This window comes from Puma concolor, chromosome D3, assembly GCF_028749965.1.
Source record: "Puma concolor isolate L17-30 chromosome D3, mPumCon1.1.hap2, whole genome shotgun sequence".
NCBI lineage: Eukaryota > Metazoa > Chordata > Mammalia > Carnivora > Felidae > Puma > Puma concolor.
In genome coordinates this window covers 57,902,720-57,927,037 of record NC_141678.1, presented here as the reverse complement: position 1 = coordinate 57,927,037, position 24,318 = coordinate 57,902,720, and the positions used below count along the sequence as shown (strand labels likewise).

General features: G+C 44.5%; 1 protein-coding gene across 12 annotated transcripts in view; it reads right to left on the bottom strand.

Moving 5' to 3' along the window:
* Positions 1-24,318, bottom strand: part of FHOD3 (formin homology 2 domain containing 3) — a 471,894-nt gene that overhangs the window by 263,251 nt on the left and 184,325 nt on the right. For all 12 annotated transcript variants that reach the window (XM_086682773.1, XM_086682772.1, XM_086682774.1 and 9 more), the window contains exons 4-5: positions 8,118-8,185; positions 142-247 (exon numbers count right to left, since the gene is read on the bottom strand). In XM_086682773.1, coding sequence (XP_086538899.1) covers positions 142-247; positions 8,118-8,185 — 174 coding nt within the window. The remainder of the gene's footprint in view (positions 1-141; positions 248-8,117; positions 8,186-24,318) is intronic.

The window sequence follows — 24,318 nt, the reverse complement described above, 5'->3', positions numbered from 1 at the left end:
AACCTGAAGAAAGTGTCATCTTTTGTTCGGGGATGTCTTTATCATCTTACTCTGTAATCCAAGTCTTTTTCAAAACTCTCAGTATCGAAGTTTCTGGAAGCAATGCCAGGGCCCCCTTGCAGCGGGCACATCAGAACTTACCCCTCAGAATGTAGTTCTGATAGTTCTGGTCTGCCTCAGCTCCCACCTTGATCAAACACGTCAGACCTTCAGCCACTACAAATTCATGCACCAAATCCTTGTCATCCTGGGCAGGAAAGGAGAGAGAAAAAAGACTTCAAATACTGTCCCAGTCCATGCTCTGTCCATGCTGTTAAAACTATGTACGAGCCTTTGAAGCCAGACTGACCTCTAAAGAGTGTTCTGCTCTATTCAAATGAGCATCTTAACTGTTGCCAGAGGAATTTTACAACCAGTCTCCACGTTGTTGTTTGCCAAAGACCAATTATTGCCTTCTGGGCAATCTAATAAAGATAAAGCAAATGAATCCCCTGTCAAGAATATTTATAGTGTTCTGTTTTTCATTCTTCAAAAATCACCAGGCTCTGCTTCCCCACAGGTCCCTCGGGACGGGCCACATGAAGCTTGCTGGGTTTTAGCAACAGGAAACGTTCCATTGCAGCACAGACCATCAAGTGGCGGATTCAAAGCCACTCGTGTGTTCCAAAAGACCGTCCTTAAGGTCAGTGGTTACAAGGGTCTTGCACATGGTATCTGAGTGAGGAAGCAGTTTCTCCTCCTCCCAAGTTGTGTTGCAGGACAAGTCAGGAGGCACATGACCAGCCGTGCATCTGGAGCAACCACATCTGTCTGCAAAGGGGCCGCCTCAGGAGGCCACAGGAAGTCACAGGAGGCAGGACGTGGAAGGAATCTCAGGGACCATCTAATGCAGTGGTTCTCAAAGACAGGTGTCCAGACTCACCAGCAGCATGAGCATCACCTGGGCACTTGTTACGAATGCAAATACCCCAATTTACTGCATAGAAAATTCTACCATGAGGCTCAGCAATCTGTGCTTAACGCATCCCCCCAGGTGACTCAGAGATGTTCCGATGGTTCTCACCCCTGACTCCTTCACATTAGGATCATCTAGGGAATCTTTAAAAAGAAATAGGAAGCAGGATCTGCCCAGATGAATTTCATCACAATTTCTGAGGGCAGGGCTCTGGCTGTGAATAACTTCCCCAGGAAATCCTTAAGGGCAATCACTTCGAGGACCATTGATCTAAGCCTACCTTCTCTTTACAGAAGACTCAAAACTTGGGCTAAGATCACCTATGTCCAGCCTGCGCCCAAGCCCAATCATTTTCTGCAGTACCAAGTTCTACAGAGCTCTATGAGAGGCATTTTTCCACTACTGTTTCAGGAGATGTCCTGAATTGGACAATGCCTGGTCTCAGAGGCAGCTAGCGTAAGACTGGAACATTCATCTTCAATTATAACAACAGAGCAAAAATTAAAAAAAACCTCAGTGATGTAAATAGTAGGAAGCTTAATGGAATAATGAATGGTTATTATTATAGGAATGGTCAGCAACCATAGTTTATCTCCAAAAAAGAAAAAAATAATTTAGACAAATGGGCATAATTCTCCTGTCCCTATGTGAAATCAGCCCCTCATTTTGACTTTATGGCATTTTCCAATTATATGGATGGAGGACTTGAGCTAAATGTGGGCAGGCCAGGCGAAGGCTCCCTTTGAACCAAGAAAACACTCTCAACGTTCAGAGGGCACTGGTGGGGGTGGGAGATGCTTGTGCCCTGAAGGTAATGAAAGACAGCTGTGTTAACTCAGACTTTAAGATAATCACGGCTTTAGAAGCAAGAGAAAATGGGACAATATCATGAGTTTTTGGAAAATTACTTTACACTCGTGTGTATAAAGGAAATAAAAATAATTCTCCCTCCATCCATATCCTTTTCCACCAGCATATGTGAAAAGTGAACATTTAGATGAGCTCATGTCTAGTCAGAAGGTTTTTCCAAGCATGTAACAAATGTTTATTACTTGAACTAAAGCTAGATTCACACATGACTTCATGGTGAAAAAGTGAGAACAAGCCCTCGAGAAACCACTCAAGCTAATCACTAATATTAATACAGCCGAGAGTTGGCTGCCAGGCCAAGGTATTCAGCAACCAAATCCTCGGAACAGGGAGACAGTGTTTATGAAGATTCAGAACCTTAACTAAAACATATGGACATATGTAGATAAGGCACTTAAGAAATAGGCATTTGTGGCTAATAAATTGTGGAGAATGTCCTCCAAGTTGACAATGTAGGAGATTTTGAACACATATCCTAAAATATTTAGGCATTAATAAATGATATTTAAAACACTGGTTTCCAACTAGAATGAAATCAGAACGTTAACCCAAACTGATCAGGGATTGTCCCTGCATTTCAGAATTTTCTACACTAGCCATACTTCAACCTGTGATCTTTTGTTTGTTTTTCTTTTTAGTGCTCATTCGTCAAGGAAAACTATTCAGCTCAATGCAAAAGACCAATGGCTTGGTATTTTACACCCTTATACTCTTAAGTTCCAGAAAGAAGTCCTGCATGTAGAAAACACAAGATGACTTAAATGCAGACTATGGGTATGGGAGAAGGTGATCCAAGCCCCAGACAGTTTACGCCTGTGTAATCCATTCAATACCCAATGATGCCTGCCTGGTTTAGAGCTACTGACTACAGAATACCAGCAAATGCTGCTCAAAACTATCCGTGTGATGAATAAATGGCAGAAATAACATCCCTGAGAATTCAGAGTTAACACCACAGAACAAACTCAGTGAAGGAATGTGCAACAAGACCTCAACCACGTTCATTTTGTTTTTGAATTTTTTTTCTCCAAGGAAAACTTTAAACATATACAGAAGACAGAAGAGTTGAGTGACCCTCAGGTGCCAGTCAACTCCTACCAGTCCTGTTTCCCTACCACCCCATATTAATTTGTCTGTCTGCTACTGCCCTATTAAAGGGAATCCCAGACATCACATCACTTAATCCATAAATACTCCAATAACCATCTCCAAAATACAGAAACTCTTTTTAAAGTTATGTACTCACAATAAAAAACTGATGCTTTAATATTACTAAATGTCCAGTCCGTGACCAAAACTCCAATTGTTTCATAAATACTGTTCCATTTTTTACATTTTGTACCAGGATCCAAACAAGATCCACATGTGACATTCAGTTGATAAGTTTTAAAGGTCTTTTTAATTCATCTTTTTTGTTTTCCTTGAAATGTAGGTGTTTAGGAAAGTAGGTCATCTGTCCTGTAGAGTAGCCTACAGTCTGGACTTTATTCATTACACCACTGTGGGGAAGATTAGCATGTGCCTCTATCCTAGATCATTTTTAAACTGGTACTGCACAGGGGGACATGAGGAGATCCAGGGTTGATTTTGTTGGCTTTAGCACACCACTGATGGGAGTGCGAATTCCCACGAGGAACGACACACAATCTGGGCTTATCTCTTTTCCACCATGTCAGCGCAGGCATTGATGTTCAATACCCAGATCAATTCACATAGGGCTACAAAACTGTGATATTTTAATTCTATTATTCCTCCCCATTAGCTAGAAGATTATGGTAAACAAAACTTCCATTCAACTACCATTCCATTACCCTAAAGTTTACATAGAGAAGGGTACGATACCTAGGTATTTTATTATGTTTAGTGCAATTGTAAACCTCCTGGAAGAAAACATAGGTGGTAATTCCTTTGACAGCAGTCCTAGCAACATTTTTCTAGACATCTCCTAAGGCAAGGGAAGCACAAAAGCAAAATTAAACCATTGTGGTTATACCAAAATAAAAAGTCTTTGCACAGTGAAGAAAGCCACCAACACAGCAAAAATGCAACCTATTAACTGGTAGAAGTTATTTATAAATGATATATCCAATAAGGGGTTAATACCCAAAATATATATAGAACCTATACAACACCAACACACACACACACACACACACACACACACACACACGATTTGATTTAGAAACGGGCAGATGACCTAAATAGATACTTTTCTAAAGGAGACATACAGATGGCCAACAGACACATGAAAAGATGTTCATCACGCATCATCAGGGAAATGCAAATTAAAACTATAATGAGGTGTCACCTCATACCTGTCAGAATGGCTAAAATCAAAAACAAGAAATGACAGGGGTTGGTGAGGATGTAGAGGAAAAATGGAATCCTCGTGCACTGTGAGTTGGTACAGCCACTGTGGAAAAGAGTACGGAGTTTCCTCAAAAAATTAAAAATAGAGTTACTATATGATCCAGTAATGCCACTACACGGTATTCATCCAAAGAAAATGAAAACACTAATGCAAAAAGATATATATACTCCTATGTTTATGGTAGCATTATTTACCATAGCCAATATATGGAAGCAACACAAGTGTCCACAGACAGATGAATGAATAAAGAAGATGTGGTATATCTACCTATATATAGATATATACATCTATATATACACATACATATATACATACAGTGGAATATTACTCAGCCATAAAAAAGAATGAGATCTTGCCATTTGCAGCAACACAGATGGATCTAGAGGCTATAATTTTAAGTGAAATCACTTGAATTTAAGAAACAAAAGAGATCCAGAGTAAAAAGTATAGACTCAAATACAGACAGCTGGTGGTTGCCAGAGGAAATGTAGGTGGAGGGATGTATGAAACAGGGAAAGGGAATCAAGAGCAGTATAGATGAGCATATAAAATTGTTGAATCGTTATTTTATACACTGGAAACTAATATAACACTGCATATTAATTATACTTGAATTAAAAAAATTTTAAAGGCAAAGGGTAAGATAAATGTGAGATTCTTAAACTTTACCCTTTTTCAAAATAATCAGCTGATTCACTAGCATCTTCCTAAGGTGACCTATTCATCGTTATTTTTTAGTATCATTATGAACTCATCAATGCCAACTTTCCCGATGTCTTTCAATCCATCGTATTTATCATCCTTATTGATGTTGCTATTTTCCAACCACCAGTAGAAGACCCTTCAACATGCTCCTGAGTTCTTTGTTCTTTTGGCAAGAATCCTAGCAGGACCTGATACCGTCCTTGCTTTAAGGTTTTTTTGTTTTTTTGGTTTTTTTACCCATTTCCTATTCCAGACTTCGACTCAGCTATTTCTCCAAGGATCTATTGTTCCTTTCAGTATCTCAACATCACAACCTTGGGGCTAGTGGTGCTTTAAGTAATAGGCTGACCATTGTTCCTAGTGCTTTTTAGTAAACTTTGAGCTGGAAATATGCTTAGTTGCTTGTCAGTTAGACAATAAACACCATGGGTTCATGCTGATACTTTCAATTAAATTCAGGAATACAGAGTTCTTAACCTCTTCTACCTTTCTATCTCCTTTTTCCTCACACACCAAGAATCTTAATGCTTAACAACTCTAAGAATGACCAAATTAGAACACATACACCAGTCTTAGAACAGCAACACAACACCAGCAGCAGCAATGGGACTATTGCAAACAGTTGACTGGGCGTGTGGTTCCTTTCGTTCTTAGAATATATCTACTCAGGGGCGCCTGGGTGGCTCAGTCGGTTAAGCGGCCGACTTCACCTCAGGTCATGATCTCACGGTCCGTGAGTTCGAGCCCCGTGTCGGGCTCTGTGCTGACAGCTCAGAGCCTGGAGCCTGTTTCAGATTCTGTGTCTCCCTCTCTCTGACCCTCCCCCGTTCATGCTCTGTCTCTCTCTGTCCCCAAAATAAATAAATTAAAAAAAAAAAGAATATATCTACTCAAAGCACACAAATCACAATGTTTTAAAGTCACTTGGAATAACGGACTCCTCTCTCTTCAGTTTCTGCCACCAACTGGATACTCAATGAGGTGAACACAGGTTTTGAAAGAAGTCAAAGCTGAACAGAACATCAGGCAGGCTGAGGGACTAAATGAATTAGGACGAGGAATGGCATGAGCCTGGCCCTCTGGTGGTACAGTGAGGGTCCAGCCCAACTGCAGCTGGGGATCTGGGTTGAAGAGAAGGATGTCATCAAAGGTAAACAAGTTTCGTTTTGTTTGGCTAAGGAACAAGGAGATACAGATGGAACTTTGGGACAATTAGTATAGTGTTTACTAAATTAGAAACCAGAAAGACTAACGACATACACATCTGCTAGAAGGTTATCCAATTCACCCATTGCTTACACAGCCCCAGATACTGTGCTTGGCCCCAAAGACTCAGTGATGAAATCCAGGGAGCTTGCAGACAGCTAGACTCAGACAAGTGCCGTAAGTTCTATACTACAAGTAAGCTCAGAGAACTTCAAAGGTATTTGGAGGCACTGGAAGGACTCATTTAGGGAGAAGGGCACTAGCAAGAGGAGACACCAGGAGGTCAACCAAGAGACATGGAGAGTGGATGTGGGGTGGCAACACATTATGGGATAGAAGCAATAGATCCAGGGGAAAAGGTGCAGAAAAGGAAGGGTACAGCTTGCTCCCAGAATGCACCCATGAATAGAATTTAAGATGCAGCCAAGGGCAGAGAATTGGGCAGCAGAGGCTTCCACGAGGGCTTCATGTTAGACTGAGAAATTCAGATGTAATCTAGAAGGCTACATGGGACCAGCAAGAGAAGGCCTTCCTCAAACCCCTCTGGTAGAAAGAAGAGACTGAGATGGAGAGAACCAAAAGCAGGCAGTGCCCATGGACAGATGTTGCCATTTTTCCAGAAGAACCGGTCTGAACCACGGTAGACCCCAACTGCAAGGTGTTTCAGAGACGCTGCAGCATGAGGAGCAATGACAGGGTAGGTTCACCACCATAACTATTGGAAGAGCCAAGAGGGTTCATGTCCAGATATGTTAACACTGAGAAGGGACTCTGTTCTGGGAGAAGGTTAAGGGCATGACTGAACACATTTCAGGAACAACAGAATGTGCAGATGGGATGGATTGTTGGCCTTTTTGCCAGTCCCCTCTCAGGAAGACATCCATGAAGGGGAACTGCCACTCTGGCAGAACTATCACTGACAGGGGTGCCTGGGTGGCTCTGTCAGTTAAGCATCCGACTGTGGCTCAGGTCACGATCTCATGGTGCATGAGTTTGAGCCCCGTGTTGGGCTCTGTGCTGACAGCTCAGAGCCTGGAGCCTGCTTTGGATTCTGTGTCTCCCCCTCTCTCTGTCCCTCCCCCGCTTGTGCTCCGTCTCTCTCAAAAATAAATATTAAAAAAATAAAAATAAAAATAAAAAAAACTATCACTGACAAAATTTTTTAAGAATATGGCTAAGACAGGAACTGGAGAGAAGAGGGATATACCCTAGGAATATACAGACACTCAGTGCACGTGCTACCTCCTGACTCTGCCCAGACAGCAGCCTCTCCCTTCTCTCCTGGCTCTGTCCCTCTCTCCTCTTGGCTACTCACAAGTGAGAGTCTCTCAGCTTGCCTGCTCCCCTGTCCTGGCCTTCCTTACTAGGCCCGGGACTTTCTCAAGGCAGGGGAAGAGGGAAGGCTTAGGAAGAAAGGATAAAATGGACCCTGCATGTGTGCACAAGGGACACATCCACAGCAGCATGGTTTCTAAAATAGCCAACATTGGGAATAAACCAACAGAAGAGTGAACAAAGCCAATTATGCTTTATTCATACAATAGACGACTCAGAGCTATGTCAGTCATGCCTACATCTATCCCGTTTTCACTAAATAAGCTGGAGTATGATCCATGCAGCATAACATGTATGAAGTTAACAAAGGATATACATACTCTTGGTGAATATTCACCAACAGCATGGAAACATGGATACAGAGGGGGCCTGGGGTGGGAGGAAGATGGTTAGTTCTGGGGACAACGCAAGACCTCAATTATATCTGCAGTAGGTTTTTCTTTTTAAAAGTCTGAAGTCAGCATGGAAAAACATGATTTGGTAAAGTCGTCTTTACTTATGTTTGAAATATTTAATAGGGTAAAAATAGTCTCAACTGAGACTCTGACCTAATTGACATTTTAATCGAAAGGAACTTTTCTTTCCGTAACCAGTAAGAGGCAGAAATAGGTTTGTATCTGATTCCATAAGCAATACAAAAACAGGACCTGTGAGCACACGTGTCTTCTTTTTTACCTGAAATATCTGCTTCAGGGAGAAAAGGGCCCTTCTTAAATCTCGCCCACTGGAGTTGTACAGTTTTTCTGAAATAAAAAACAAAACATATAAAATTAATTAAACTGATGCAATTAAGGGTAAAGACACAGAGAGAACACGAACAATGAACAGAATGTCCACTGCAGAGGTGAGGGGACTGGATCCAGTTAAGATACAGACCTCACCTCAGATGGTACAAGGAACAGTCCAGGCTGCTACAGGTGGCCGGAAGAGGGGATGAGTGAGTTTTAGAGACCAACACCCCACGTGCACCCTCAGCCACCACCCTCCCTCTCTCCAGACTTCTAGTCCCAGCTGTTTGTAGACCATTGTACTCGATAGCCAACTATATCCGGCAAATGAACACAGTCATGATGGAATGCATCCTCCCCCCTCCCTCCTTCCTGGCCTCACAGCCCCAGCACCACTGTGCTTTCTGCAGCTGGGCTCAGCTTTGAGGGACCTCTTCTTCCTGGGATCTAACGGTCAAGGGCCTTAAAGATCCAAGGGCAGCACAGGACGCTGTGCTGGATTAAGGACTGGATGCCTTGGCGATGGCCCTCTAAGCAGCCTCTGCTCTGCCTGCTCCTGGGCTCTCACTCATGTTCAAGAACGGGTCTGGCCCTGAGCCAGGCAGACAGAGGAGCCCTGTGTCAGGCTTCTCTGGCCCAAGATGCAGGCCACCTCCTACAACCCCCATGCTCCCCTCAGTCATATTTAACACATTCTCGTTAGGTCAGGCCCAGCGAATAAGGAGGTGACCCCAACCTAACACCCAACGTCCAGAGGTCCCAACATGACAGGAAGATGAATGAATATGCCACAATTACTAGTTAGCCAGCGGAGGAGAGCTGCAAAGTGCCGAGGGCACATAGGAGGAGGGGAGAAACCAGTTATCCCAGTCTACACAGAAGGCCTGGGAGTGCAGAGTACTCAGCTTCACACAACTCAAGTGTGGCCCTGACCCACGTGATTCCGCTGGCAGGTCAGGTTCCTCACATCGGGCACCAGGCTTTCCCAATACACAGCACCCAACATGTATTTCCTGAGTGTCTGCCAGGAACTGTTCTAGGCACCAGGTAGTGAAGAGTGAACTTAATAAGAGCAACAACTAAGCAGTCAGCCTGCATTTCAAAGCTGGTGTCACCACCTACTTGGGAGATGACCTTGAACAAAGTAGTCTACTTCTAAGTCTTGGATTTCCTGGTCTATAAAATGAGAACAGGTAACAATAGACTTAGAGGATGAAAGTTTTGTGTTATGCCAAACACTGATAGGACAAAGGCAGATACCAAAGCATTTAAAACGTTAAGAATAAAGTAGTCAATAGCAGTGTTATTCTGGTGGCTGGCCACTCTGAGCTTCAATTTCAGCATATGGGGGCAATGCCCAGAATCACATTCTCTGCTTATGTCATAGACTTGAGTGGAAGGCCATGGAATACACAGGTCTAAAAGAGTTGGCAGAAGTCTGGTCATGAGAAGAATATTCCCATTTTGCACAGTAGCTCTGAAAGTGAACAGGCTCCCACTTTAGATTCAGAAGGATGTAGGGCAGGTGGGACTCAGCAATTATGGTGGTAGCTTCCCACAAAGGCCTCCCCACAAACATCTTGACCTCTTCCCATCCACTTTCCAGACCAAGGCCAGAAGGATTGGGTGACCACCTGATGACATCACCACTCCTATTTAAACCCTTCAATGGCTGCCCCTGCACGGAGAATGAAATCCAAGATCCTCTGTATGACCCATCAAGCCCTTGATCATGCAGCCTTGGCCGCCTCCCTCACTGTGTTGCAGACACTGGTTTTCTCCAGGCAACTTGGGCAGGGGTCAGGTTCCTCCAGACTCAAAACCTATGAAGACACCCAGTAAGTGGCAGAGGCTAGATTACGTCAGATTGGGGGGTCTGTGGTGTCTGACCCCAAGGCCTTCTCATTGTTTGACCACCATGGAATCTACCACATCTATACAATATACAGTTGATGATCACTTATTACGAAGAGTTTTGATTGAGAGTATGCATTGTCTTCCTAAAAACAAGTATCTGAGAAAACTCTAGAGGAATCAACCACCCCTAAAATGAACATCTAGTTTATCATAGACCCTAAGACATGAAGCCCAGACAACTTTCAAGTTGACTTCTAAAATGTCTGCATGGCCTCAAAATACATTAAATAATAAATAAATGGAGTTAACTGCATCACCCCCGGGTCTGGTCCTCAGGGCGATCACTTGTTCAGTTTCCACAGCTAACATCTCAGATTTCTCAAAGTTTGGGTTTTGCCACTACCACTTCTAATAAATAAGAACAAATCTATCAGATGCAAGTATGGGGCTATAGAAAAGAAGAAGAAGGGCAGATTTATCTTATCCAGGAAAAGGATCAGAAGACAGAGTCAATTCCAAGTACCTCTGTATAAGGTGGTAAGGCTCGCGGTAGACTTTCTTGCATATATACCACTAGGTAACCAGCAAAAATAGTCTTAAGTGAATTCACAATATCACAGAGCCTCCTTTAGTTACCAATGACCTGTCCTGGCTTCTGATTCACGTGAATGAAAATGATGGTTAGTTGTGTTCAGGTTGTTAAGGTTTTAGTACTTGGTATGATAGTCAAAATCAGGTAAAAAAAAAAAATCAAATTTAGCTGAAAATGACAATATTTTGTTGAGGATTTTTTACATCTATATTCATGAAGCATATTGATGTGTATGTATAGTTTTGTTTCCTTTTAATGGTGCTGATGTTGAGGCAATGCTGATCTCATGAGTTGGGAGTATTCCCTCCTCTTTGACTTTCAGAGCAAGTCTGTATAGTTGGTATTATATATTCCTTAAATGTTTGGCAGAATTCTCCAGTGACGCTACCTGGGCCAAGAGTTCTCCTTATTGGAAGGTTTTCAACTATGAATTCAATCTCTTCAGTTAGTATAAGGCTCTTCTGATTATTTCTTCTTGAATGAACTTTAATAATTTGTATCTTTCAAGGAACGTTTTCCAATTCACCTAAGTTGTTCAATGTATGGGCATAAAGTTGTTCATAATATTCCCGATCATCCTTTTATTGACTTTAGCAATCTCCTCTCTTATTCCTGTTATTGGTAATGTGTCTTTCTTCCCTTTAACTTGGTCTGGCTAAAGATATATCACATTTTATTGCTCTTTTCAAGCAACTTTTGATTTCATTGTTCTTTCCTTTCCTAATTTTTATATCATTTTCCTCCTTCTGCTTGCTTTTGGCCTAATTTGTTCTTTTTTCCTACTTTCTTAAGGTGGAAATTGAAACGACTGATTTGAAACCTTTCTTCTTTTCTAATGTAAGTAGTTAGTGTTATAAACATCTCCCTAAGCACAGCTTTGGCTACACTCTGCAAAATTTGATACATTGTTTTTGTTTTCATTCAGTTCAAAATTGAATGAATGATGAGTATTTCATTCCACTCAAAATGTGTTGGTTTGTTTGTTTACACCTATGGCTTATTTAGAAGTACACTGTTTAACTTCCAAATATTTAGGAATTTTCCAAGTATCTTTTTGTTACCGATTTCTAGTTTCTTTTTTTTAACAAGATGATAAGAACTTTTTATTTTGCTTTTCTTCATTTCTCAAACTTACGTAATAGAGTATATCACTCTCCTTTTTTTTTTGGAATTTTTAAAAACATTTAGATTCGAGTTAGTTGACATATAGTGTAGTACTGGTTTCAGGAGAATTTAATGATTCATTGCTTACACATAACACCCAGTGCTCATCCCAAGAAGTTGCCCTCTTTTTGTTTAAGTTTATTTTGAGAGACAGAGTCTGCACGTGAGGAAGGAGGGGCAGAGAGAGGGGACGAGATAGAATCCCAAGTGGGCTCTATACTGTCAGAATGCATCCCAATGCGGGGCTCAAACCCACAAACCCTGAGATCATGACCTGAGCAGAAACCAAGAGGTGGACACTCAACCAACTGAGCCACCCAGGCACCCTCAATAAGTGCCCTCTTTAATGCCCATCCCCCCCCCACCTTCCCTCCAGCAATCCTCAGTTTGCTGTCTACATTTAAGAGTCTCTTATAGCTTGCCTCCATCTTTATCTTTTCTTCCCCTCCCCTATGTTCATCTGCTTTGTTTCTTAAATTCCACATGAGTGAAATCATAAGATTTGTCTCATTGTCCTTAACTGACTTTGCTTAGCATAATACACTCAAGTTCCATCCATGTTGTTGCAAATAGCAAGATTTCATTTTTTTTGATCACTGAGTAATATTTCATTGTATATAGATAAACCACATCTTCTTTATCCATTCATCCATCAATGGCTATTTGGCCTCTTTCCATACTTTGGCTATTGTTGACAGTGCTGCTATGAACATTGGAGGGCATGGGTCCCTTCAAATCAGCATTTTGGTATCCTTTGGATAAATACCTAGTAGTGCCACTGATGGGTCACAGGGTAATTTTTTTTTTTTTTTTTAACTTTTTGAGGAACCTCCATACTTTTTTCCAGAGCGGCTGCACCAGTTTCATTCCCACCAACAGTGCAAAAGGGTTTCCCTTTCTTGGCATCCTCACCATCTGTTGTTTCCTCAGTTGTTAATTGTAGAGGTTCTGACAGGTACGAGGTGGTATCTCAGTGGTCACTTTTGGTTAGTATTTGCATGGTGTAGAGTTTCTCGTAGTTATAGTTGCAATGTTTTTATCTAGTCTGATAACCTCTCTTTTAGTTGATACGCATCCACTACATATTTTTAGCATCTAGGACATCACAAAGGACTCTGTGGTGGCACTAGAACAGAAGACCTCAGGGAGGCCTGATGGTGCCTTCCACCCTTTGATGAGAAACATGCTTGTACAAATGCCAAAGATATCTTTGAGTGGTGCCAAAAAACTCTCCCTTTTTTTTTTTTTGCCAAGTCTCTCTTAATTAAACCACAATTTCTATTTGAAAAGTCTTTCTATTTCAATTGTCCTTAATTAAAAAATAAGACTATTTATAGTTATTAACTTTATTCATTCATTCATTCAGCTTTGTTTGGAATAATTATTTAATGAAATAGAAAAGTTCCCAAATAATTCTTTAATGCCAGAGAATTCTCACTACAAACTTCAGAGAAAGATTCACATATTTTAATGTAGTTTTGCCTTTTTAATACCAAATCTCAAAAGATCAGCCATCTTATTTAAGAATATTACATATTTTGGCTGAAATGTCCTTCAAAGGGCAAAGCGTTTTTATTCCATATGTTAAAAGCACTCCATGAGGTCTAGATCAGAAATTCTTCCAATCTGGCATCTGTTAAATTGTAGTTTGTTTGTTTGTTTGTTTGTTTGTTTTAACCATTCATGGAAGTGATTAGCAGTGATGTTTCACTTTTATGGACCAAGGTATCTTCTCCCCAAGTACTGCAAAACCTTTTTTGTTTTTTTTCTATGCAACTGATATTTTTACAAATGTCATGCATCGGTCTCTATAACATGAAAACACGGAAATCCTCACCACTGTGGTTGAAATTAAAAGGACCAATTAGTTATCCCAAGAGGTATTACTCTGATTTTGATAAGATCATTTATATTGTCTTTCTTAAAGAACCAAGATCATGGGGTAAAATGAAATTACAGTGCTTAATTAAAACTCAAATTTGTGCTCTACTTTTAAAACATAGTGATACCAGATAGCCTCTATACTCATCCTAACATGTTCTATTGTTTCTTCACATACATTTTAGGAGACACCAGTGTTTACCTAGAACAAATAGGATTAGGAACCAAGCACATTTGTAAGTGACATACAGGCATACATTGGCGATATCCCAAGTTCAATTCCCAAACAATGCAATCAAGTAACTATCACAATAAAGTCAAGAGAATTTTTTGGTTTCCCAGTGCATATACAAGTTACGTTGACACTATACTATCATCTATTGAGTGCGCAATATTACATCTAAAAAAAAACCAATGTACATATCTTAATTTAAAAATAACTTTATTGCTAAAAAGCTAACCATCTGAGCTTTCAGCAAACAGTCATCTCTGATTCCAAATCAACGTAACAGATATAACAATAAAAAAGTTTGAAATATTGTGAGAATTACCAAAATATGACAGAGACATGAAGCGAGCAAATGCTGTTGGAAAAATGGCACCAATAGACTTGCTTGACACAGGGTTGCCATAAAACTTTCAAATTTGTGAAGAAAATCATACCATCTGCCAAGTGCAATCATGTGCAATAAAATGAGGCATGCCTATATCCTTTATCACATTGAGAGGCACACACAACTCCTGCTGGCAGAGGACCAGCCAGCAGACATTTCATCACATCAGGTATTGGGCTCAAACCAGTGACTACTGATAGCCTTTTGGTGTCATTCAAGAGCAGCCCACACAGGCCAAAGGAGAAGCACTCCTTCCTACCGCCCAGGTTCCCAGCTTCCTCGATTCAGGGCTACCCATGCCACGGGAGGCATGGGCTCGAGCTTTAACTGCTGGCCACTCTCTGGAGTTCAAGAAACTAAGTGTTCTATTTGTGTCACATCCAGGCCTCACCATACGGGAAGTCAGACTCACCATGGTTGTGCAGGCCTCCCTTTCAAGTTAGACTAGAGGTGCAGGGCTCACCTAGGAATACGACTGGCCAGGTAGCTTCTTGAGGGTATGTCTGACATAGCTCCTGGATTGCATCCACATCAATCACTCCTCCTTTAGAAGCAGCGGTCTATGCAGAGTTCAGGTTTGAGTCTTAATCAGGGCTTACAGGAGTACACGCAAGGCTTCCTTACAGAGGGGTGACTGAGAACCGTGGCACTCCCTTGCTCTGCCCTCCGTGTCCACAGCCTCTGCTCTCTGTGTGCATCCTCATGCATGCACATCCATGTGCACACTGGGCTTCAGCCTATGAAGAAGGAAACAGAGCTCGGAGGTCCTCTTACTCTCCCACACACCCAATCCACTGTGCAGACTGTTCTAATGGGTCCCAAATCCCGACAGAGGGAATTTCATACATCCCTACTGCCTGAAAGTCAGCTAACACAAAAGAGAGAGGGCATCAAATGTAGAGCAGGGAGAGAGGCCCAGAGCCCACCCTATGCCAGTAAGAGGGCATCTCCAGAGGCTTCTCCCAGGAGCTCACAGAGCCTCTCTCCCTTTTCCTCTTTGTCCGCCTACATTGTGAACACATGCTAAAGAGCATGCAGCCTCTACTGGGGAGGATGGGGGGGACAAGAAAAGACAGATCTGGCCACCCCAGACTCAGCTTAAGAGTCCTAAGTCAGAGCACTGGGGAAGAAGATGTCCATGTAAGAAGTGGCAAGTATCAAAAAAACACATGTCAACTCAAAACTGAAACCTTATGTGTAAAAAGGAGGGCTGGGTTCAGATTGGAGTCCAGAAGATTTGCCATTCTCACCAAGCTTGGAGACAGCCAGGTGGGAGGTATGCAAAGAGGAACCCCGCCTTCCATCAGCACGGCCCCAAGAGTGGACAGAAGTCTTGAGAGCTCTGGTGGCAGAAGGTCCCATGGGAGAGGCCGGGCCAGCTCCAGTAGTGAGCGAGGCTGTAATGGGCCAATGATGCATCCATTCGTATTAAAGTCAAGTACAGCTGTGGTTGGCCAATATGTGTTTATTCTCCACCTTCTTCCAAACTCAATTTGCCCAGGATGCAGTCATTGGTATAGCACTAGCCTTTGAGTGAAAGGCTATTTTGAGCCTCCATTTGGTGGGGAAAGGAGGCATCAGCAGAATAACCACCCCTATCTTTTCTCTCCATGGTTCATGCCTTTTAAAATGAAACCTGTTCCTTTAAGAGACACAATTAATGTATCATACTTTAAACCAGCTTACAATAATGAGCCGAGGGCAAATTAATTAAAGGCCGTTAGGGACCATTCCTGTTCCATCACTGGGAAGGAAAGCTGCATGGCCCGCAAACATCAGTGCTGACAGGCACAGCCAGAGAGTTCCTGTGCTGCTGCTCAGCCAGGAGCACAGTGACGAAAACCTCGTGTGGGGAAAGCAGACCAGGATGTTAGAAGGAATCAATAAAAAGAAGTGGGGAGGGGAGGGGAGGGAGAGAGACAACCTATTTAAGTTAGTGAAAGAATGTGGAGGGGAGGAACCCAAGGCATCTGTGAGTGTGACAAGGGAAGTAGGAAAATGAAAGATCATTCTAGAACATCATGCTTCAAGACCCATAAAAATCACTGACTTAGGGCTAATAATTTCAGCACCCTTCTCTCACCAAGTGCCAAACACATTAAGCAAGCGTTCTATGGGAGAGCTTGGACCAAGACCCAGGAGGCCCTCCTCTGCACAGAGTAACAAGATAGTAAGTTTCCTCTTAACCTTGGGCTGCCACAGGGGTGGTTCAGTCAGTTGAGCATCTGACTTTGGCTGAGGTCATGATCTCACAGTTCGTGAGTTCAAGCCCCACATCAGGCCCACTTCTGTCAGTTTGGGACCTGCTTTGGATCCTCTGTCCTCCCCTCTCTCTGCCCCTTCCCTATTCTCTTTCTCAAAAATAACCATTTTTTAAAAACTTAAAAATAAAACCTTGGGCTGCCACAAAAGACATCATACCAAGAAGATTTATTCATAGACAAAATGCTCACACCTCCATTTAAAACTCCGTTGGCACCAGCTACAGAGAACACAGCCATCGCGATTTTTCAGACGGAGCGAAGAGAAGCGACCCAGGCATTGGCTGGGTGACATCGGCTTTTCAGAGCCACCCATCAGAGTGCTGGTGAGGAACTCTGCAAAGTGACACAAGACAGCCTGCAGAAGTCGCTGGCCCCGCTAACGTTATGCCCCGTTTCCCCAGCAAGTCTGCAGGCCCAAGCACCCATCAGCACTGAGTGAGTCCAAAGAATTCCACTCTGGCCATTCTTCCCATGACTTTCAATGTGCCACCGACACACTGATGGCCATCAAATAAAACCCACTTCAACCCGCAAGTGTTGCTTCCTTAGAACGTGTTGATACTTCAAAAAACCAAAGTGGCATAGTAGAAAATTTGCCAGGGAACACACTGATACTTTAGAAATCATCTTTTTCCAGCAACGTATAAACTTTTCAAAGTCACGGTTTCATTGGTAAGTTATATACAGGTCATCAACAACGTTCATGTCAGAGGGTACGGGTACTTCCCGTGGGCCTCCCGGACATTGTGTGGACCACGGCTTCTCAGCCTGATCTAACCCAGCATCTTTATTTCACAGGTGAAGAAACTAAGACCTGAGGGGTACAGGGTTGCTGGTCCCAGCACTGGGATTGGAGGCCCTAAGAAGCAGGGCAGGGGAAGGAACTGAGAATGGCTTGTAGACATGGAACTAGCTGTGTGTTCTGTTTGTACAATAAAAATAAACTGGGCCACCGAAACTCATGTCCTAATCATGACATTCATGTCACTGTGTAAAATGAGAAAACTCACACACATACAAAAGCAAGGACTTCTGTTCTGGCCATCGGTTCTGAGAAGTGAGTGGTGGTGATGATGGTGAGGAGGGATGCATGAGGGCACCCCTCCCCCACCCACCGAGGCAGCCCATTCAACCTAAAGAGGCTACAAGCAAATGATAGCGAGGTTGTGAGTCCTGAGCAGACAGAAGACTGCTCAAGGCCACCTTATTAAACCCAAATTCCCTTAGAGTGTTATCACAGTGTAAATATTCATGTCACGTAATCTTTATACGAATCCTTTATTGCTTCTCTACTAAGCAGATGTTATGCTGAGCAGCAGGGTGTCCAAGGTGGAGGAAGACGGTCTCAGCCATCAAGAGCGGAGTAAGGGAGACAGATGCCCCCAAATAATGCCAAGGCTATGTGAGAACCTGATGGTGATGCTAAGGGACCACCAAGGAAGTACAGGCAACACCTGTGCCCCCTGAGGCTGGGGAGCAGATTCAAAAGAGGTGACACTGAACAAACTTCAAGGACTAAAAGTTAACCCCAGCGAGAAGCGCGGTGCAGAGGGGAACCCAAGGAAGAGAAGAGAGCAGGTGGGCAGCCTGGATGCTGCAGAAGGAAGCACTAGGTTCCAAGAGCACAAAGCACCCCGGCAGGCTGTGGCTGTAAGGCCAGAGACAAGGAGAGTCCTCGCAGAGAGGGGGCTCATGCTGCCACACCATCACACGTCTCTCAGGCAGGGACAGAGGGCTCCGGAAGAATTTCCAAGCAGGAAGGAATCTACTGACACCAATTTTTATCAAGCTCACTGCCAGCACAGGCAGCCAGGGCAAAGGAAGTGGAATGGGGAGTGGGTAGGAGCTGAAAAGCAAGTAAAAGGTCGCCTGAGCAAGGGATGGTAGGTGGGGACAAGCAAGTGGGAATGGTGAGGAGGGGTTGATGTGGGAGTGATCTAGGGACAGAGCTGAATGTGGGCTGAGATGGGTGAAGGACCCCCAGATCTCCAGCTTGCCTACCGGTCTCATGGGGAGACCACTCCCACAGACATGGGACACTAAGGGCAATCGCTGCAAGCGAGCAGTGCCTCTGCCCTGACATGGACCCCCCCAGGACAGCTGAATACCATCTTGGAATCTCCGGGGTCAGAAGAGGCCACACGCTCCAGCCTTCAAGCCCTGGCCTGGACCATGGCTTCCGTGCTTCCTCCACCTCGCCCCTCGCCAGTCACCTCCTCCTGATGACACCCTCCTGCATCTCCCAAACCCTCTGAGAACCCCTAGTATTCACCTATATTGTGACGTCTGTCACGCAGGGCCCCCTTCAAGTGGCAAACAGCTTCCAAGGAGCTGTTGACTAAGGAGGCTGCTCCAGACTTAAAAATCAGGTGACCGAGTGCATATTTGACTGCTTGCCCGCCATCACCATCGCCATCTGCCCAGCTCCACGCGCCTTCCTGCTTGTTACCTTGGGAGTCACCGTGCCCCCTTCCTCATGGTCAGAAGGTGGTCCAGGCAGAGCCAGGTACCTTCACTTCCAACTTCATTTGTAGGCAACTGTTTCTCCCTCTGAATTTTAGGGAGCCGGCTAGCTTTTGGCCCCCAGGGAAGCACACTTCTGTCTGTTCTATCTTCACTTTCACAAAAGTGTCCCTTCTCAGATGCAAAAAGGCCGGATCAGCCACTGCAAGACACTTCACAAAGTGGAATTCTGTTTAAAATGTGCCTTCCTGGCTCAGTCGGTTAAGAATCAAACTTCGGGCTCAGGTCATGATCTCACACTTCATGAGTTTAAACCCCACATTGGCTTGTCTGCTGTCATCTCTGAGCCTGCTTGGGATCCTCAGTTCCCACCCTCCTCCTCTGCCCCTCCCCAATTCGTGCTCTCCCTCCCTCTTAAAAATAAACATTAAAAAAAATTTTTTTTTAACATGACTTCTTTTCTCCCCAGTGTCAAAGAATGTAGAGATAGAAGGATCCACAAACATGCAGTCCCACCAGTCCTTGGAGAAGCTGAGCCCCTTGACCAATCCAGAGAACCCCCTAGGAGGCAAGAGGGGTCAGCACTTTGACAGTGCCCCTCTAAAAAGGCTGCTGACCCAGGGGTAATGAGATCATTATCATCTGAAAAGCAGCACCAACACCCTGAGGCAAGCAGTGCTGTGAAAAACAGGTGACGGGGACCTTTTACTTCAGAGGTCACTTCAGAACTCATTGGCCCACACCTCTGCCTCTCTAATAAATGGCTTGGCTGTCTGCCCCCCTGCTTTCTTCCTCTCCTCTCCTGCTACATCTTCTTCCTTTGTGCTCATTAGGAATCTGGAGAACCTCAAGATATTTTATTTACAGGCTTGTATCATTCCCTTTCTTTTCAAATTCAGTTAAGACATTTAGATGTATGTTCTTCCAAAGTTACATATATTTCTCTTTCTAATTCTCTTAAGGTTTTATTTTTGTTTATTTATTTTTGAGAGAGACAGAGCATGGGCAGGGGAAGGAGACACAGAATCAGAAGCAGGCTCCAGGCTCTCAGCTGTCAGCACAGAGCCTGATGTGGGGCTCCAACTCAGGAACCTTTAGATCATGACCTGAGCAGAAGTCGATTGCTTAACCGACTAAATCACCCAGGTGCCCTTCTTTCTAGTTCTCTTGTAGTAACAAGGAAACCACAGCGCTAAGTTGATTTTTGCTGGAGTGGAGGGTGTTTTTCTCCTGAGCTGGCCACAGCATAATGGCAGTCACTGCCCTGCCATGCACCCTGCTCACCCCCTACTGGCAGGGCGCAAACAGAAGGGAGGTTGCCTAAACAAAGGAGTCCTGCTCTGCTCTTCTGGAAGCTTCCAGAGTCCCAGGTGATATATACAGGAGACTATCCCTCCAAATCAGGGGTCAAGCCCAACCCTGCTTTACTCTCCAGGGAGAAAACTTAGGAGAAGAAAACCACCTCAGGACAAGGGCCAGAAACCACATACCCACCCCACCAGCTCCTGAGGACACTCATGGAAAACACTCAACCCTCTTACCCAGGTATCAGTTGTAGCCAGGACTGTCCTAGCCTTGGTCTCTGCAAAGTACCTCATTCTTCCCAGCCTCTGCTCACAGAAACTGCCACCCTGGGCCCCTGACCTCCTCTCTTGCCCACTCATGGGGCACTGTATTCCCTTCACCTGCCCTCCCCTGCGTCACCAGTTGGCAAGGTCCTTGCCCTGCACCGTGCACTGTTATGGTTTGCCCTCAGCCTTCTGCACTGTTTCACCATAGCCTGGGACAACATCGCTATGCAGACTCCTAAATTAGTGTTTGCAACTCAGAAGAAATTCCTCTCTGTGCCTCGGTTTTTTTTTATGAGCGAAACACTTTTAGAAGTACACATCCGACATTTTGAAGTCATGTGATAACACAATAACGTTGGCAAATCACCCAGCAAATCACATCTTAATGCTCAGTAAAGACTACTTTTCCTTCCCTCTCCACCCCAAAGGCTTCAATGAGGTTTCTAAAAAATACCCAAGACTCTCCATAGGAAGAGGCAAGCCTTTCATGGGACTAGCAGGGAACCTAATGTCATCTGTCAGGGCTTTCTAACTGCGTGCTGAGAGGGTCGCCTGAGCTCAGAGAGCCCTGGCTGGGCCCTGGGGGTGCCTTTCCAACCACGATCACTGCCCTGGATCGAGAGATAGCCTCTTCCTTCCTGGGGTCAATGGTTCTTGACAGGGAAAATGTTCACCATCCCTGTCCTAAACATTTTGAGGAAAAGAAGTGAATGTCTAATCCCTCGAGAAAAGATAAGGATCATTAGCTGGGGTCAAAAGGGAACAATCTGGCATCAATCATGTCACTGAGCAGAGATGGCAAAACTCCACAGTTCACCTGACCCACCCCATGGGGCCAGACTCTTCCTTTAAGTGTCTTTCAAGATGGCAACAGCCATTCATCTATGGCAAGTATCCTAGGACACAAACAAAACTGCACCCAAGACTGAGTTTTTTAAATGACTGTTTTGATAAGAGTTTTATTCACTAACCAAGGGGTGAGGACCGGAAGCACCACAGCATTTTTTCCTAATAATTTATTTTTTAATTTCCATCCAAATTAGTTAGCATATAGTGTGACAATGATTTCAGGAGTAGACTCCTTAGTGCCACTTACCCATTTAGCCCATCCCCCCTCCCACAACCCCTCCAGTAACCCTCTGTTTGTTCTCCATATTTATGAGTCTCTTCTGTTTTGTCCCCCTCCCTGTTTTTATATTATTTTTGCTTCCCTTCCCTTATGTTCATCTGTTTTGTCTCTTAAGTCCTCATATGAGTGAAGTCATATGGTATTTGTCTTTCTCTAATTTCGCTTAGCATAATACCCTCCAGTTCCATCCATGTAGTTGCAAATGGCAAGATTTCCTTCTTTTTGATTGCCGAGTAGTACTCCATTGTATATATATATATATACACCTCTTCTTTATCCATTCATCCATCGATGGACATTTAGGCTCTGTCCATACTTTGGCTATTGTCGATAGTGCTGCTATAAACATAGGTGTGCATGGCATTTTTACAATTAAGCACAGCCAACCTTAAACACTGGTTTTGTCTCCTGAAAAAACTCACATCTGAACTGAAGGTTTCTACACATCAAAAGCACAAACTGCATGCCAGTCCTTCCTGAGCTCCTGACACTTTCCCTCTGTGTTTATTTCCAGGCTGTGCCAAGGAGGGCTAGGCCGAGGTCCGTGCCTCCGCAGCAAGGAGCTGCAGACAAAATGCAAAATGACCCAAGCATAGCTTCTTGCCCCCTCCGTGGTAACAGCTGAGAGAGTCCAATATAGTGGAGAACAGAATTAGGAAACACTGTGCGTGTGGCTTCAAGTTTCAGGCAGACTTCCACTGCACAGAAGAGAACCAGAAAAATCTAGGGCTAGAAGCCTCTGTGGAATCAGTCTTTCTAAACCTAATATTTCATCAGTATCTCCTAATGAAATAAACTCCGCCTAGCTAGCTTCTCCCATCATGGAGCACAGGGGCTACTGCCTCCGAGCCACTTGCAGGCAGTTACCGTAGCAGGAAGGAGGAGTGCATCTCAGTCTCAAAGACGTACAGAAGACGGCGCGCCCTTGAGGAACCGAGAGTCTAATAGGACAGATCTGTCAACAACTATGTTCAGTTCAGTGTGGGAAGGGCTCGGCGGGGAAAGGGTGTTCCGTAAACTTGGCAGTTCAAGGAGGTTTCCAGAAGCTAAGACTTCCAGCCCAATTCTGAGGTCAGAGTCATCCAGGTAAATAAAGGCAGGAATAGATTTCAGGAGGAGGACACAGATGCCACAGACCCCAAGAAGTCAGAGCATCTGGGGTCACCAGGCAACCTTTGCAAGCCTATGACGCCAAGGAGAGGAGCCACGAATGGGTAGGATCGTTCCATGTCTCCAGATGAGACACAGGCTGACTCCAGGAGCAGTCTTCAATCACACTCATGGTAGGCTGACTCACTGACCAACACCATGTCAGCCATTTTGTACCAGTAATCATGCTAAGTTTTAGGTTTGCTGAATGTGGGTGGGGTCTTACCATGGTGGTGCCATTTGTTAGCAAATTAAAGCACTCCAGCGGCGCTCTCCCCATCTGCCTATTAGGCCCACTGCTCACATCTGGCGGACTCTGACTCCCTCCCCCTCTAGGGTCTCTGCCTCAGGAGCAGGAGCTCCACACTGGGGTTCACCTGCTCCCCGAGTCACCGCAAAGCGAAAGTACTAGGGCAGCCCCTGGATCCACAAGGACTTGTGGGGAGCGAGGGCTGGGAGCAGCTGAAGAGCCCAACTACCCACAGGACGGTGATCAGCTCCGCAGGCAGGCTCTCACCCTCCCAGGGCCTTTTCCAGCAATCCCCCACTGGAGGCTGAGCCAAGGGAGCCTTTAAAAGCAAGAGTCACAACCACAGGCCACTGACCGAAGATGACAAGCAAAAAGGCACGTTCTTCTAACACCACAGCGCAGTCCTCACATCACCAGGAACTGGGCCGACCTACCGCTGGTTCGAGGACTTCAGGCAGGGCAAGTGAGTAAACTTCCGAGTGGTACACAAGAGGCAGGGCATGCTGGTGATGAACGGGGCCTTTGTAAGCGCTCAAGTTCTCTTTGCCTCGTGGCGATCGACCATCCACCCACCCCCTCATGCCCAAGCTCCATGCACACTCCCGCAGGCACAGATAGCAGCCTGCATTCCTTCCCAAGGGCAGATGTATTTCCAGGAGTAGAAACTCAAGTGAGTGATAAAAGCTATGGGGCTGTCTCAGCCACACCCTCCGTGTCAACCATTATCTCTGTGGCAACCACTGAGAGCAAGTGGCACTTACAGTGACAGAACCAAGAATGGGAAGCTGGCAGGGGTGGCTCCATTTGGGCCCCCAGCGGGCTCTCCCTTGGGCTCTGCCCTCACTCCACACAGACCAGAGCCACAGGCATGGAAAACGTCCTCAGTAATCTTTGTGGTCGGACAGCAGGGCCCCAGCCTTCGCCACACCCCCCGAGGGGCTGGAGCTCTTTCCCCAGGAAAGAGACATGGAGACCTGTCATTATACCACACTTAGAGGCTCCCTCCAACACTGACTGCGGATAAAGGTGCCATTAGAACAAAACCAAGCACCCTAACTGTTGCTTTGTGGTGCAAGGAAGTAGAGATTTGTTTCATTTTTCTCCTAGCCTGAAAATTAGGAGGTGACCTGTTGTTGTTTTTTTTCCCCCTATTCTCTTTGGGATCTAAAACTACGAGATTTTAGCCTTATTTCACCAGTTAATACCTGTATTTA